The sequence below is a fragment of the Capra hircus genome, chromosome 19, assembly GCF_001704415.2.
Source record: "Capra hircus breed San Clemente chromosome 19, ASM170441v1, whole genome shotgun sequence".
Classification (NCBI taxonomy): Eukaryota; Metazoa; Chordata; class Mammalia; order Artiodactyla; family Bovidae; genus Capra; species Capra hircus.
The window spans coordinates 30830093-30844670 of NC_030826.1; the positions used below are offsets into that span (position 1 = coordinate 30830093).

The 14578-nt window shown below is 44.1% G+C and overlaps 1 protein-coding gene across 4 annotated transcripts in view; it reads left to right on the top strand.

Annotated features, from left to right (window-relative positions):
• MYOCD (myocardin) overlaps positions 1821–14578 on the top strand; it is an 84140-nt gene continuing 71382 nt past the window's right edge. For 3 of the 4 annotated variants that reach the window (XM_005693583.3, XM_005693584.3, XM_018064674.1), the window contains exon 1: positions 1821–2376. In XM_005693583.3, the coding sequence (XP_005693640.1) occupies positions 2322–2376 (55 nt within the window). In that variant the 5' untranslated portion in view covers positions 1821–2321. The remainder of the gene's footprint in view (positions 2377–14578) is intronic. The other variant, XM_005693586.3, reaches the window with a different exon arrangement.

Genomic DNA, 14578 nt, shown 5'->3' on the forward strand with positions numbered 1-14578 from the left:
ATAAATTTTTTGTTTGCTTCCATATATATTTCCTTTTAAAATGAATTATATTTGCATGTTCTTTACCTATCTTTTCTTTTTTCAAAAAAATATTTTTAACTGAAGGATGATTGCTTTACAATATTATGTTGGCTTCCACCATACATCAACATGAATCAGCCATAGGTATACATATGTCCCCTCCCTCCTAAACCTGCCTGCCACCTCCCACCCCATCCCAACCCTCTAGGTAAAATTAGATAGCCAGTGGAAATGCACTGTATGACGCAGAAAGCTCAAATCTAGTACACTACAATAACCTAAAATTTTTTTAATATTATATAAAAAAAGATGCTGGTGGAATTAAGACTGATAATCAGCTGATCACAGGGTTTATCCAAGGTGGGCCTAGTATAATCACAAGGTCCTTAAACATGGACGAGGGGGACGAAGGGGAAAGGGCAGAGCCATCTCCTGTGAGAATAACTGGGCCCATCAAGACGACTTTGAACCTGAAGAAGCCACGAGACATAAAACATGGGCGCCCTCTAGAAGCTGGAAAGGGCAAGGAAACAGTTCTCCCCTAAATCTTCCACAACGGAAGGTGGTCCTGATAAGACTGGAAGGTTAGCTGGGTGAGACCCACTGTGGACTTGTCACCACCAGAACTGCAAGATAGTAAATGTGTGTTCTATGAAATTACTCAAGGTGTAATTTCTTCCAGCAAGACTAGGAGACTGAGGTCTTCTGCAGGACCGTGTGGCACAGAACCTGAGCTGTTCATGAGCTGCTCCTCCAGGGACAGGATCCTATCTCCAAGAGGAGCAAGGACCCGCCTGCGCTGCCCCTCTGATGTGTCAGGAGTCAGATGGTCTATTCCAGAAGACCTCAGTTATGCCAACTGCTGGCCAGATCCCAAGGACCCAAGCATTTGGGCAAGGCCCAAACTCAGAGCATTACAGGTTGTCCCAGGAGGTATGGTCAGATCAGGTCTTCATCTGTCACCCACCTATCTTGGAAGGGTTTTGTGCTCTAAGACAATAAGCAGGCATGTATGTAAGCAACAGATGCTACTTCCAGGCCCCCATGCATAGAACATGGCAGATAAATTCAGCCCAACGCTGTATGCGTGTATAGTTTGGTTTTTATTTATGTGCTGCTAACAATTAAGCAAACTTCTTCAGGTCTTGAGAGCAGGTTTCATTTACAGAGGCGCCTAGCACACCTGGCACATTCTGGATGTGCAGTCCCTTGGGGTCGGATTCGAGACGGATTTGCCCCTAAGGAAGGAGGGACTCCCTCCTAGGAAAAGTCAGTCTTTCCAACCTGAACCCAAGCCCAGCTCCGACCTCGGTCTGCTGAGACTCTCGCTCCTTGAGCCCCGCCCAAGGGAAGGACGCTCTTCAAAGGGCTTCCAACTCTTGCCCCTCCCCCTGGAGGGAGAGCATTGAGCCCCGGCTGGATCTGCAGCCATTCTGACTCCCAGAAAAATCAAAGGCGTTTTGTTTTCTCCGTGGACGTGTGTCCAGGTTTGATAAGGGAACTGCGGGATGTATGTTCGGTCTCTGCCTCTGCAGATGGGGAGAGAACGTGCGGACCCTGGGAACGCTGGGATCCTAGGTTATTTGTCAGAGCTCCGTGCGCCCCGGGAGCGCGGGAGCGCAAGTGTCCTCCTGGGGTGGGACACACACACCGCCTACAGCCCCCCGGCGTCTCCCAGGCTGCGGGGAAGGAAAGCCCCCTCCCCGGGGTTCCCCACCCTCCCACCTGGCCCGCCCACCTACGCGCCCAGCGCCGCGCCCCTCCGCTCCCCTCCTCCCCGGCTCCGCCCCCCGCCCGCGCCCCCGCATCCCTGCCTCCCACCCCAGCGCAGCCCGAGTCCAGACCGGCTCCCGGGACTCCGGCGGCTGCGAGTCCCGGGCGCCGCTCGCTCCTCCTGATTGGTTGAGCTCCTGTCAGTAGTAAAAAAGGATCAGATAGCAAACTGGGGACCTTCATAAAGGCGTGGTGGGGATGCTCGAGGAGCGGGCAGCCTATGACATCAGCCGCGCACGCCTGGGATGCCCGCGGCGCCCGGCCAGACCCCGAGGAGGCGCAGGGTCCCGCCGGCCGAGAGCGCAGTAGCCCCGCTGCGGCGAGCGGGGAGGCCGCCGCTTTCCAGGGGACACGGGTTTCGGTCCCTGGCTGCCGCTGTACTCCTTCCTACCCAGGGGAGCTCGCGGAGAGTTGGATGAATTCTGGGTTGTTCACTTCGGTCAGCTGAGCTCCCGGGAGCCCGTTCCTGGTGGACATCAGGGGGCGTCTGGCTAAGGGACCAGCGGCTCTCTGAGACTCAACTCAACATGACACTCCTGGGGTCTGAGCACTCTTTGCTGATTAGGACCAAGTTCAGATCAGGTAGGGCGAAGACACTGAGCGTTCCTTCTTCAGCTCTTCCTGCTCTTCCACGTCTCAGCTGCACACTGCTTTCCAGTGCACGCCTCAGAGCCCACCTTGGCTCCTGCACCTCTGTCCCCCAGAAGCACATTTGGGAAGTCAAGAATTGTATGAGCCTGGGAGGGGTGGGAGGTGGCTTTCATGTCTTCTGTTGTCAATGCTTTGAGCCGCAGAGGTGGTTTGGTTTGTGAGAAGGCCAATCCTTTTATTTTTGTCTCTGAATCTGTGACTAGGGGAAAAAAAAAAAATTGGGGGGGGGGGAGGGGTGTGCATCATAAAAGGAATAACCTTGAAAATGAGCTCATGGGGATTTCAGGTTTGAGAGCTGAGAACTGTGAGAAGATGAACCTGGCGCTGGACATTACATACAGGAGCCACTTCAAATGTAGCTAATCCAAACAAATGTATTTCCCAAAAAAAGTCACTTGGGGAAAGTAAAAATAGCAAATTTGGAGCTCACCAAGTATTCAAAATGACATCACTGTAGGAAAAAAAAAAGTCTAGTGCCACAAATATTTTTTCCCAAACCATCTGATATTTATAAATGGAGACTTTCCCCCCAAATTTCTGTCCTGATAGAGAAACTTCTCCGCGGACACTGAGGGAAGGTGAGTGGGGGAGGAGACAGGGCCTTTAACTGCCCCGCAAACAGGCTGTTGTGTGTACTCACCCCTGGAAGATATTGGTGTGCGGGTCTGCACACTGAGACAGGGTCAGTTCTTCAGTTCTTTCTCAGCAGCTCTGTGTAGAATATTGGTTTTAGGAAAGTGACGACAAACTCAATAAATGGTACAGCTTCTACCTAGAAGATGCCATGTCTGCACGCTCAGTCGCTTCAGTCATGACTGACTCTTTGCGACCCTGTGGACTGTATCGCGCCAGGCTCCTCTGTCCATGGGATTCTCCAGGGAAGAATACTAGAGAGGGTTGAATCTTCCTGACCCAGGGGTGGAACCCGCACCTCCTGCATTGGGAGGCCCGGGTTCTTTACCACAGCTGCCACCTGGGAAGCCCAGGAGTTGCTGTGAATTACTTTAAACTGTGATGTGGACATTTCCCATAACAGGTGTTATAAGGATGCTGGCATAGTTTTCTAAGTTTTCCATAGCCTTTCTACATGGGACCACTCAGCATGTCACTTGGAAGGAGGTTACAAAAAATGAGAAGAGTGGATGCTGTAAAGTAGGGCCCTCTGGGACCTCCTTAGGTGCGCCTGGCTTTTAGATGTCTGTGGGATCCCATGGAGATTTTCTGTGGCTCTGTACTGTCAAAGCGAGATAAAAACTTGAGAACTTAGGCTCAAGACAAAGCGCCCTGAAACAAGACTCAGCGCCCTGAAGATGCGGGGCGAGTCTGCGAGGCACTAGGTTCTGCAGTGGATTAATCAATCCATCCTTCCCGTGCTGAGGTGAGGTGCTTGGTCTGTTAATCCACTAGAGACGCAGAGACACGGCCTCCGCTTCGCAATTTGGTCAGGACCGCAGGGCAACACTGCCACCTTTCTGAAGAGCAGAGGATGTGAGTTTGTTTTGTGAGAAGCTCCACACATTTCAGATACACCCTCACCAGTTCCCTGTAGGGCCGGGGGAGGGCCTGGTTTGTCTCTGGACGGATCTGGGGATGTACTTGATAGTGGAATTTCGGAACAGGCTTGTCAAGCGATGCTTCCCTCAGCTGCAGTGCAGAGGAGAGTCGGACGGTTCTCCTAATTCCTGCCTTGGTGGGTTGGTGGAGTCCTGTGTGTCCCAGGCAGGCCTTGCAGACCTGCACCCTGGAGCTTCTGAGAATTCCAATGGCAGCCTCACTTTTGCTGTTCTTGGTTTGTCTGTTTGTTTGTTTTAACTTGGACATGCTTTTGTGTCACAGAAAGTGTTGCTTTGGGAAAACGTGCTGTCAAAGCAGACAAAGGCGTGCTTAATCTTCTACCTTCGATAAACAGAGAAACAGAGGGTCTGAAAATGGACAAAGTGGTTTGGTCATCTGAGATGTTAGGAGTTGATGATGTCTTGAAAGATAGAGAAGAAGACACACTGAATATAAAACTAAGTAGACATCATTTTTCATATGTGATTATTCTTCCTGGAGATCATTGCTGCTGTAGCTGCAGGAACACAGAAATCTGGCTGGCAGCAGGAGAGCCCAAGGGCCTCTTCAAGAGTCCTCGGTTTACTTTATGGCTAACAATGGATCAAGAAGCCTCTTCTCTGTTTTGATTTCTCTCTCTCTCTTTCTCTCTTGTTTTCTTTCTTTTTTTTTTTTCTTCTCCTTTTCTTTCACAAACTGCTCAAAATGTAAACTCATAAAACTGTACCTCACTGCTAATGTTTGCTTTGATAGTGGATTCTGGTGTACTTCATTTAAAATGTTTCAAAAAGCAGGAAACAAAATTGTTCTCTGATCAAAGTAAGATGGTAGGACTGCTTTATAAGGGAGCAGATAACTGTTTCCACTCTGAAACTAACATTATGGTAACCGTTTCCAACTGACTTTCTATAAACTGTATTTGAGTGGCCTTGTTATTGAACTACAAAGTCTGCTACCAGAGCGATAAATATGAAAGTTTACATGGACAGACATGTTTAGTGATCTAAATTCATCCTACTGGAATGCCAGACTCCCTGGGTTTTTAGCAGGTACCTGTTCTTATCAGCTGTGTAACCTGAAACCTTCGATAAATTACATAATTTTCTCTGCCCCAATTTGTTTAGTTTGAATAATGACAAGAATCATAGGGTTGTTGTGACAAATGTGGAAATACAAGTAGAGCATTTTTTAAAAATGCCTGGCACTTAGTAAGCCCACAAAAAAAGTACTGTTCTATTATTCATATTCATTCACAGGGTGGTCCTAGGCTTGTCATTTCTTCCCTGTGACTCTTGGTTGCTTCATCTGTAAATGTCTAGGTTGGGCTCGGTGATTTCTTCCACCCTTGGGAAACATTTTATGGTTCTGTGAAAATGCAAAGATTGGGAATAAGTAAAATTGTGATCGGGCTGTGTGTCAGTTGGGCATACATCATAGACAGTCTACTGAAGTGCAGTCATTTTAGTGTTGTTTTTGAATTAACCACATTTTATTGTATTTTGTCTTCTAGTTCTGTCAATATCTGTAGTCAGTATCACTGTTGATAATTTTCTTCATCACCATAATCCTGTGCCAGTAAGACACAAGGACCCATATGTGTGCACACACGCACACACACACACACCATGCACAAAGGATCAAAAAGGAGAGAGATAGGTCTATTAGTGGGTTTCCCTTTTAAAGAACTGTTGTGTTTCTTTTGCTTTGTTCTCTTTTTCTCTTCTTCCCATTCAAACAGCTCGTACAAAGGTGGACTCTGGTTTCTGCCATGACCTTGACTTTATCTCCCAGAAATTTAGGGTTGTCAAGCTTTAGCAAATCAAAATGCAAAATGCCTAGTTGAATTTGAGATAAGCAGTATTTAGTTTTTAGCCTGTTGCAATATTAGGAGCACACTTTCACCTAACCTGGACGTTCTGCATTTTCTGTGGTAGCTGGGCTATAAAACTATGTATATTCACCAAATTTAATTGGTCTCTTCAGATCTCTTTTTTTTTTTTCATCTACAAAATAGAGGATTTGAGTGGTTCATCTTTGCAGTTAGTTTTTAAATTTTCCCAAATGAATAGCCCAAGTACTTCTATAAAGTTTTGGTGACTATAAGCTTCATCAAAGCATCACTATGTCATTTTTTAACTGTCATATCCTTGGGGAACTGGACATAGAGTAGATGTTCAGTAACTTTTTCTTACGTGGATTGATGAATAATTCATACCTGCCATCTTTATAATTTGTTAGTTTCATTCAATTACTAAATTGTATCTGACTCTTTTGTGAGCCCACGGGCTGTAGCCCACCAGGCTTCTCTTTCTATGGGATTTCTCAGGCAAGAATATTGGAGTAGGTTACTATTTCCTTCTCCAGGAGATCTTCCCAACTCAGGAATAGAACCCACGTCTCCTGCTTTGGCAGGCGGGTTCTTTACCACTGAGCCACCAGGGAAGCCCTGACTTTATGATTAGCCCATTATTATTCTAAGATTATTCTGAAGGCAGTCTTTTCAGTTGCTTCGTATGTTCAGTGTTCTTTTCATAATTTGTTATTTTCCGAGAACAAAACACCATAGCTTGGGTAGCAAAACAGCAGACATTTATTTTCTCTGGAGGTGGAAGTCTAGCATTCCCATCATGGTAATTTTCTGGTCAGAGTTCTCTCCCTGGCTTGCAGACGGTCGCTTTTTCACTGTGTCCTCACATGGCAGAGAGAAAGACAGGCAGATAGACAGCGAGCTCTCTGATCTCTTCTCACAAGGACCCTGATCTCATCACGAGGGCCTCACTATGGAGTCCTCGTCTAAACCTAATTATTCCCAAAGGCTTCAAACCTAGTTATTCCCAAAGTCCTTCATCTCCAAGGACATCCCGGATGGTCCAGTGGTTAAGACTCCAATCTCCCAGTGCAGAGGATTCTGGTTTGATCCCTTGTCGGGAAACTAGATCCTGCATGCTGCAACTGAAATCCAGACAGCCAAATAAGTAAAATAAATAAACCAAGTCTGTAAAAAAAAAAAAAAAATACTATCACATACAGAGGTTAGGGCTTCAGCATGTGAATTTAGTATGTGGTGGGTGGGTGGGGGGCACAGTTCAGTCCATAAGAACAGCTAAGATCACATACTCAGGTGCCATGGGTTAGGGTGTGGACATCTTTGGGGAAAGAGACATTATTCTGCCTATGAGAGTAGCGGCCACTATGCCATTCCTCACTGTAACCCCTCCACATGCCCCTGTCCTACAGACTGTGTTCTTCAGCCCTTTTCCCTGCATATGGATTATCCAGCCTCAATCCCATTGTTGTCCGCAGGGTGGTCCCCAGAAGACTCATTTCATAGTATGTTAAAGTTGTTCAGCAGGAAATTTGAAGGATGCAAGGACTTCCTTAGTGGTCCAGGCATTAAGACTTCACCTTCTAATGCAGGGGATTCGGGTTCGATCCCTGGTTGGGGAACTACGATCCCACATGCCTCTTTGGGGAAAAAAAAAAGACAAGATAGATGCAATATAGTAACAAACTCAATAAAGTCCTCTAAAAAAATAGCTCACATCAAAACAAAAAAATGGAAAGAGGGAAGAGAGTATAGTGAAAAATTAAATTATATTTTTAATTGCAGAATTTCTGAAGACTTTACTATTTCTAATGTCAGTTATGAGCTTCTAAAAGGCAGTGATTCCCAGCCATGTTTCACCTTTATTCACGCAGCACCTCAGAGGGCAAGTTTAGCTGGATAGACACATCATGGAAAATTTTTTCTGGACACAGAGCCTCACAGTTTCCGAGCGTGATTTCTCTAATGGGGTTAATCTCTACACGTAGGTCACTGACAGGCCCTCCGCACCAGCCAGGTGTAAACTCTGATGCTTTTCCTTCCCCCACCTCACTCCTCAAACCTCTGTTATTTATTGTCACCAGTGCCCCATCCCAGGAATATCCATCAGAGGCTTATATATAATCCCTGTCCCCAAGGAGCTCCCAGGCCACCTGGAAAGTGCTGAAAAATGCTATATGAGAGTCACATATTTATGCATTCATTCAACAGACATGCGTGAATATCTCTTTCCTGTTGCCCTTGTAAGGGAGGCTGTGTTAGGAGCTGGGGGTCTGTTTGGGGAGCAAAACAGACCTAGCTCGTGTCCTCACATGGGATGTTAGAGCCAACCCTCTAATTCTCTGTGTGCGATTCCTTTAAGCTGTGCTCTCCAAAAGCCCATGTGACAACACAGTTAGCTGGATCCTAGAAGATGAGCGTATTTCAAGGCCTAAGTAGGAATTTAAAATCTTTTATAAAAACTAGAGGAGGAGCTGGATCCTAGAAGATGAGTGTATTTCAAGGCCTAAGTAGGAATTTAAAATCTTTTATAAAAACTAGAGGAGGAGCTGGATCCTAGAAGATGAGTGTATTTCAAGGCCTAAGTAGGAATTTAAAATCTTTTATAAAAACCAGAGGAGGAGGACTTCCCTGATAATCCAGTGGTTAAGAATTTGCCTTCCAATGCAGGGGAATGTAGGTTCAATCCCAAGTCAGGGAACTAAGATCCCACATGCTACAGGGCACCACAACCAGAGTGAAGCTGGTGCGATGCAGCCAAAAACAAATTTAAAAATAGATTTTTTTTTTAAGCTAGAGGAATGTTCAGTCAGGCCACCTGCCTGAGACCATTACTTTCACCTCATATACTGGGGGCGGGGGGGGGGTGGTTGGCTTCCCTAGCGTCTTCATTACCATGGCAACACCCCCAAATTCCCCTCCACACCTAACCATCCTTATTATTATCCATAGCTCTAACCACTACAGCAGACACTAAACTTAGTTTCACTTGGTTATTTGTGTGTTTGTCCACGAGGGCAGGAATTTTTGTTTGTTCCTTCATTTTCACTGCTTTCTTCCCTGGCACCTAAAACAGTGATGGGCATAGATTAGGCCCTGTTAAAAACGCCTTGAATGAGTACATTTTATTTTCCCACCAAAGACTATTTAGAAACAATAAAAGTAAACAGGGTATGTTTCTATATATTTTTAGGCATATTGGTGTCAAGGGTAGGGGCTTAAAACTATAACAACAACAACAAAAAAGAATGAGTGGATATAAATACAGAATTCTGAAAAGTAGTTTCCTCTGGAGTGGGAGACACAGGGAGACTAGATACGGATGTGGTCCAAGGGGAGAGAAAGGATATCGTGATGCTGGTTTTAGCTTGATTGGTGGTGACATGCACGCTGATTATTAAGCAAATGAATTAAATTGAAAGATGCTTGCTTCTTGGAAGAAAAGCTATGATAAACCTAGACAGCCTATTAAAAAGCAGAGACATCACTTTGCCAACACATGTCCGTATAATCAAAGCTATGTTTTTTCCAGTAGTCATGTACAAATGTGAGAGTTAGTCCATAAAGAAGGCTGAGTGCTGAAGAATTGATGCTTTCAAATTGTGGTGCTGGAAAAGACTCTTGAGAGTCCCTTGGACTGCAAGGAGATCAAACCAGTCAATAGTAAAGGACATCAACCTTGAATATTCACTGGAAGGACGGATGCTAAAGCTGAAGCTCCATACTTTGGCCACCTGATGTGAAGAGCCAACTCACTGGAAAAGACCCTGATGCTGGGAAGGACTGGAGGCAAAAGGAGAAGAGGACTGCAGAGGATGCGATGGGAAGATAGCATCACTGACTCAGTGGACATAAATCCGAGCAAACTCCGGGAGATAGTGAAGGACAGAGGAGCCTGGCATGCTGCAGTCCATGGAGTCAAAAAGAATCAAACACAACTTAGTGGCTGAACAGCAGCGTTCATGGGTCAGTGATGACAATGTGACCTGTCCTAAGGATAATAATGAATCCAATTTACTGTACCTGGCATCTTTGGAAAAATGAAAATGTAAGTTTTTTAAGACCATAAAGAGTAGCCTTCCTCTTTTATCTGCTACAGTGCATGATAGACACAGTAAGATTTTGTCAAATTGGATTGAACCAAATTTAATGGTTTCTGATTGAATTGAGTTGAACTGGAGAATTAACAGGATTGCACGGCAGATGTCCAAGTGCTCAACTGGAAGCATAGGGTTTTCCATACCTCAGAAAAGCCGAACATAAATAGGAGATGTTGGCGCATAATGTGGTCTTTCATGTTCTTCATTCTCATGTGCCCAGCACAACCTCACTGGTCTTCTATCGGATGGTCTTGCATCTCTGCCTAGATCAGGAAGGTGAAGTCAGCAAGTGTATTTCCCAGGTACCAGCCTTTGAAGTCTCATGCCCGCTCTCCAGTGGGTAGAACTTAGAACTATGCAGGAGCCCACACACCCTCTCTGACTCACAATCCTGGGAAAGTCAGCTCAGCTCGCTGGGTACCTGTTTCCATGCTGGCAAAATGGTTCCTGCCGTTTGTGAGGGAAAGACCTTTGTAGAATTACTGAGGCTTTCTCTACATTCCCCACGTGCGAAGGGATTACTTGGTCTGGTGGCTTGTGAATTGCACTAGAGAGAGGTATGGAATGGTGAGTTCGATAGACATAAATAAGATTTTTTTTCATTAGGTAATGTTGGGCTGCACTGGGCCTTTGTTGCTATGCACAGGCTTTCTCTCGTTGCAGCGAATGGAGGCTGCTCTCAAGTTGTGGGGATGGGCTTCTTTTTGTGGGGGCTTCTCTTGTTGTGGAGAACAGGCTCTAGAGTGAGGCTCAGCAGTTGCCGTACATGGTCTTAGCTACGCCATGGCATGTGGAATCTTCCTGGACCAAGGATTGAACCCATGTCCCCAGCATTAGCAGGTGGATTCTTAACCACTGGACCACCAGGGAAGTCCTAAATATGATTTTTAAGACATCAGCAACAACCATTAACCAAATAACAAATTTTTTCAGGCTTATGATTTTAGTACTCAGATTTTCAGCTTTATTGAGCAGACAGCATTTGTTTAAATCAGCGATTTGCAGTCATTTCCATCCTGACATCATCCAGAATAGCTGGTAAGTCAAGCTTTACTTAACTAGATTTGAATTGCTTTTAAAAAAAAATTTTTTTTTTTCCTGTCACACTGCATGGCTTGTGGGATTTTCCTTCCTTGACCAGGAATTGAACCCACACTTCCTTCAGTGAGAGTGCAGAATCCTGACTGCTTGACCACCAGGGAATTCTCTGAATTAATATTTTTAGGTAAAAAACAAGGGTCTCCAATTTTTGTTACAATAAGATGTATCATTTATTCCCAGAAATTTAGAATAAATAAGGCTGATTCCCGACTTCAATTTTTACAGAGCATAGCAAAGTGCTCCCTGGAACCACTGAGGAAAGAATCATTTCTTTCTTTTCTCCTGTTAGTTGAAGGAAGATAAATTCTCCTATTCCCCTATAGATGCTACTAGAATACTTCTCTTACATTTCAGCCACTGCAGTTGATGTTTGCTGTATTCAGACACCTTAGATCGTTAGAGAAAGCGGTAGGATTCGAGCAGTAGAAGCAGTGGCTTAAGCCACTGTAATATTGTACAATGTATTTATTGGGTCCCCCATCTAGAACCTCAGTCATCGCTGGGTATGTGTAGCAATGGTCAGTGATCACAGCCTCTCAGATTCTCAGTGTGTCTTGCCTAACATCTCCATCTGAACTACCTCTCAAATAAGTTATCCAGCCCTCAATCTGGGTCTCTTTCCCCTTAGACTCTTCAATGCTACAAAGGCATCAGTTCTTTCTTATTAAATATAGTCCAGTAGCCCCCGGGAATGTCCCTGTTCCACAGATAAGAACTGGAAAATACCCCGTAAGCAGTTTTTCACTTTCCTATTTCTGGGAACTCTCCTTTCAGGAAGTCGTTCAATTTTGTTGTCCTCATGACTGGTTAGTCTGGCTTCTTATCCAAGGTAAAGTTCCACATGGAACTTTTCAATTCTCAGTTTTACAGTGAGTAACTGATGAGGCATAAAATGTTAGAAGATGATTTTCTTTAAATTTATTTATTTTTTAATTGAAGGATAACTGCTTTATAGAATTGTGTTGGTTTCTGCCAAACATCAACATGAATCAGCCATAGGTATATTATGTCCCCTCTCTCTTCAACCTTCTTCCCACCTCCCTAGAAGACAGTTTTAAATTTAGTGCCCTCCCCAAAGACACAGAGAAATGTCAGTAAATGTTACATATTATCTCATTTCTTGATCAAATGGCAATTAAAAAGCATTCTTTTTTTTTTATTTTTAAAATTTTTATATGATGTTTAAGTTACTTTCCATTTATAGTTATTACAAAATGTTGACTATATTCTTCATGTTGTATAACACATCCTTGAGACTATTTTATACCCAGAAGTTTGTACCTCTTAATCCCCTACACCTGTATTGGTCCTCCCCATCTTCTCCACTGGCAACCACTAATTTGTTCTCTATATATGTGAGTCTGCTTCTTTTTTTGTTATATTTATGTGTTATAGCTTGTTGTATTTTTTAGATCCCGCATATCAGTGGTATCATACAGTATTTATCTTTTTTCATATGACTTGTTTCACTTAGCATAATGCCCTCCGAGTCCATCCACGTTGCTGCAAGTGACAAATTTTCATTCTTCTTTATGGTTGAGTAATATTCCACTGTGTGTAAATACCATGTCTTCTTCATCTATTTATCTTTATCCAGGTGTTGATGGACACTCTGGTTATTTCTATATCTTGGCATTTATAGATGCTAATATTGTCCAGTACTCTTGCCTGGAAAATCCCATGGGTGGAGGAGCCTGGCAGGCTGCAGTCCATGGGGTCGCAAAGAGTCAGACACGACTGAGCGACTTCCCTTTCACTTTTCACTTTCATCCATTGGAGAAGGAAATGGCAACCCACCCCAGTGTTCTTGCCTGGAGAATCCCAGGGACGGGGGAGCCTGGTGGCCTGCTGTCTCTGGGGTCGCACAGAGTCAGACACAACTGAAGTGACTTAGCAGCAGCAGCAGCATTGTGAATGTTGGAGTGTGTGTATCTTTTCCAATTAACATTTTGGTGTTTTTTAAAGATATACCCAGGAATGGAATTGCTGAATCGCCTGTTTGTTATATTTCTAGTGTTTTGAAGAACTTCCATACTATTTTCCGCAGTGGAGGCACCAATTTATATTCTCAGCAATAGTGCGTGAGGGTTCCCTTTAAACAGAAACTACTTTGAAAGTTGAATTTTTAAACTCAGCAAATTAGGGATCAAAACATACCAGAAACTACCAGAAGTGTTCAAGCATAGAACAAAGTCTAAAAAGACCCATTCTCAGTGATGATCTCCGGGTATCTAGACAATAAGTAATCTTTAATCTTTCTTCTATTCTCTCTTATATTCCTATATTCCCTATTTCGATGATCTAGTCAGTGTCTCCTGCATCTTCTGTAGTCATCGAGGATAACTTGGGTGATTCATAAATTAGCAGTGGGCTTTGCTTGCATGTTTATGTTTAAGCCACGAAGTCACAGGAGATAAAGGTTCCTGATGGGAGGAGCTGCTGAGCCAAGTTGGCTGAATACCTGGGAGGCTGAAGTTGTTATAAATTCCTACCAATCCAAGAGCATGTTCACATTCAAACTACAACAGAGAAAACCTGGTCCCCAGCTGAGACTGAACACTGACAACCCCTCCAGTTAATTTATGTTGGAAAATTCCAATATGTATGTTGTGATACAGACCCTGCTGTCTCGCTGACCTGGGTTCAGATTCTGGCTCCTCCGTTCCTGTGAACTTGGGCATATTCTTCAAACTCTCCTCTTATCCATCCAAGAACATGGGACCAAAAAATGCCTGCTCCATGGAAATTTTGTGGGGCTTTAGTGAAAAGGCAAATAAAAAGTATTTGATCTAGTACAGGGATGTCCTTCTTGTTGTTGTTGTTGTTGTTGTTCAGTTGCTAAGTTGTGTCTGACTCTGCGACCCCATGGACTGCAGCCCTCCAGGCTCTCCTACCCTTCACTCTCTCCCAGAGTTTGTCAAACTCATGTCCATTGAATCAGTGATGCCATTCAACCATCTCTTCTTCTGCTGCCCCTTCTCCGTTTGCCTTCATGTGTCTATAGACTTCAACAAAGCTAGCAATTTTATTCACAGATTAATAGTCATGATTTTATCCTTACCTACATCCATATACAGTATTTTTAAATACCTTTAACATTATTATAAAATATCATATTGTTTGTAAATTACCAACCACTAGCCTCTGATGATTATGTCATAAGATTTGCTGCTAACTCTCCTCATTGCTTTCTTTTTTTAAGATATCTTTTAACGTGGACCATTTTTTAAATATTTATTTTTATTTGTTTACTTATTTGTCTGTGCCACGTTTTATTACAGCATGTGGGATCTAGTTCCCTGACCAGGGATCAAACCCAGGCCCCCATATTGGGAATGTGGAGTTTTAGCCACTGGATCAGCAAGGGAGTCCTTGGACCATTTTAATATCTTTACTGAATTTGTTACAATATTGTTTCTGTCTTATGTTTTGGTTTTTTGGCCGTGAGTCATGTGGAATCTAAGCCCTGCCCCCCAGCTGGGAATCGAACCTGCACCCTTTGCATTGGAAAACGAAGTCTTAACCACTGGACGGCCAAGGAAGTCCCTCATTT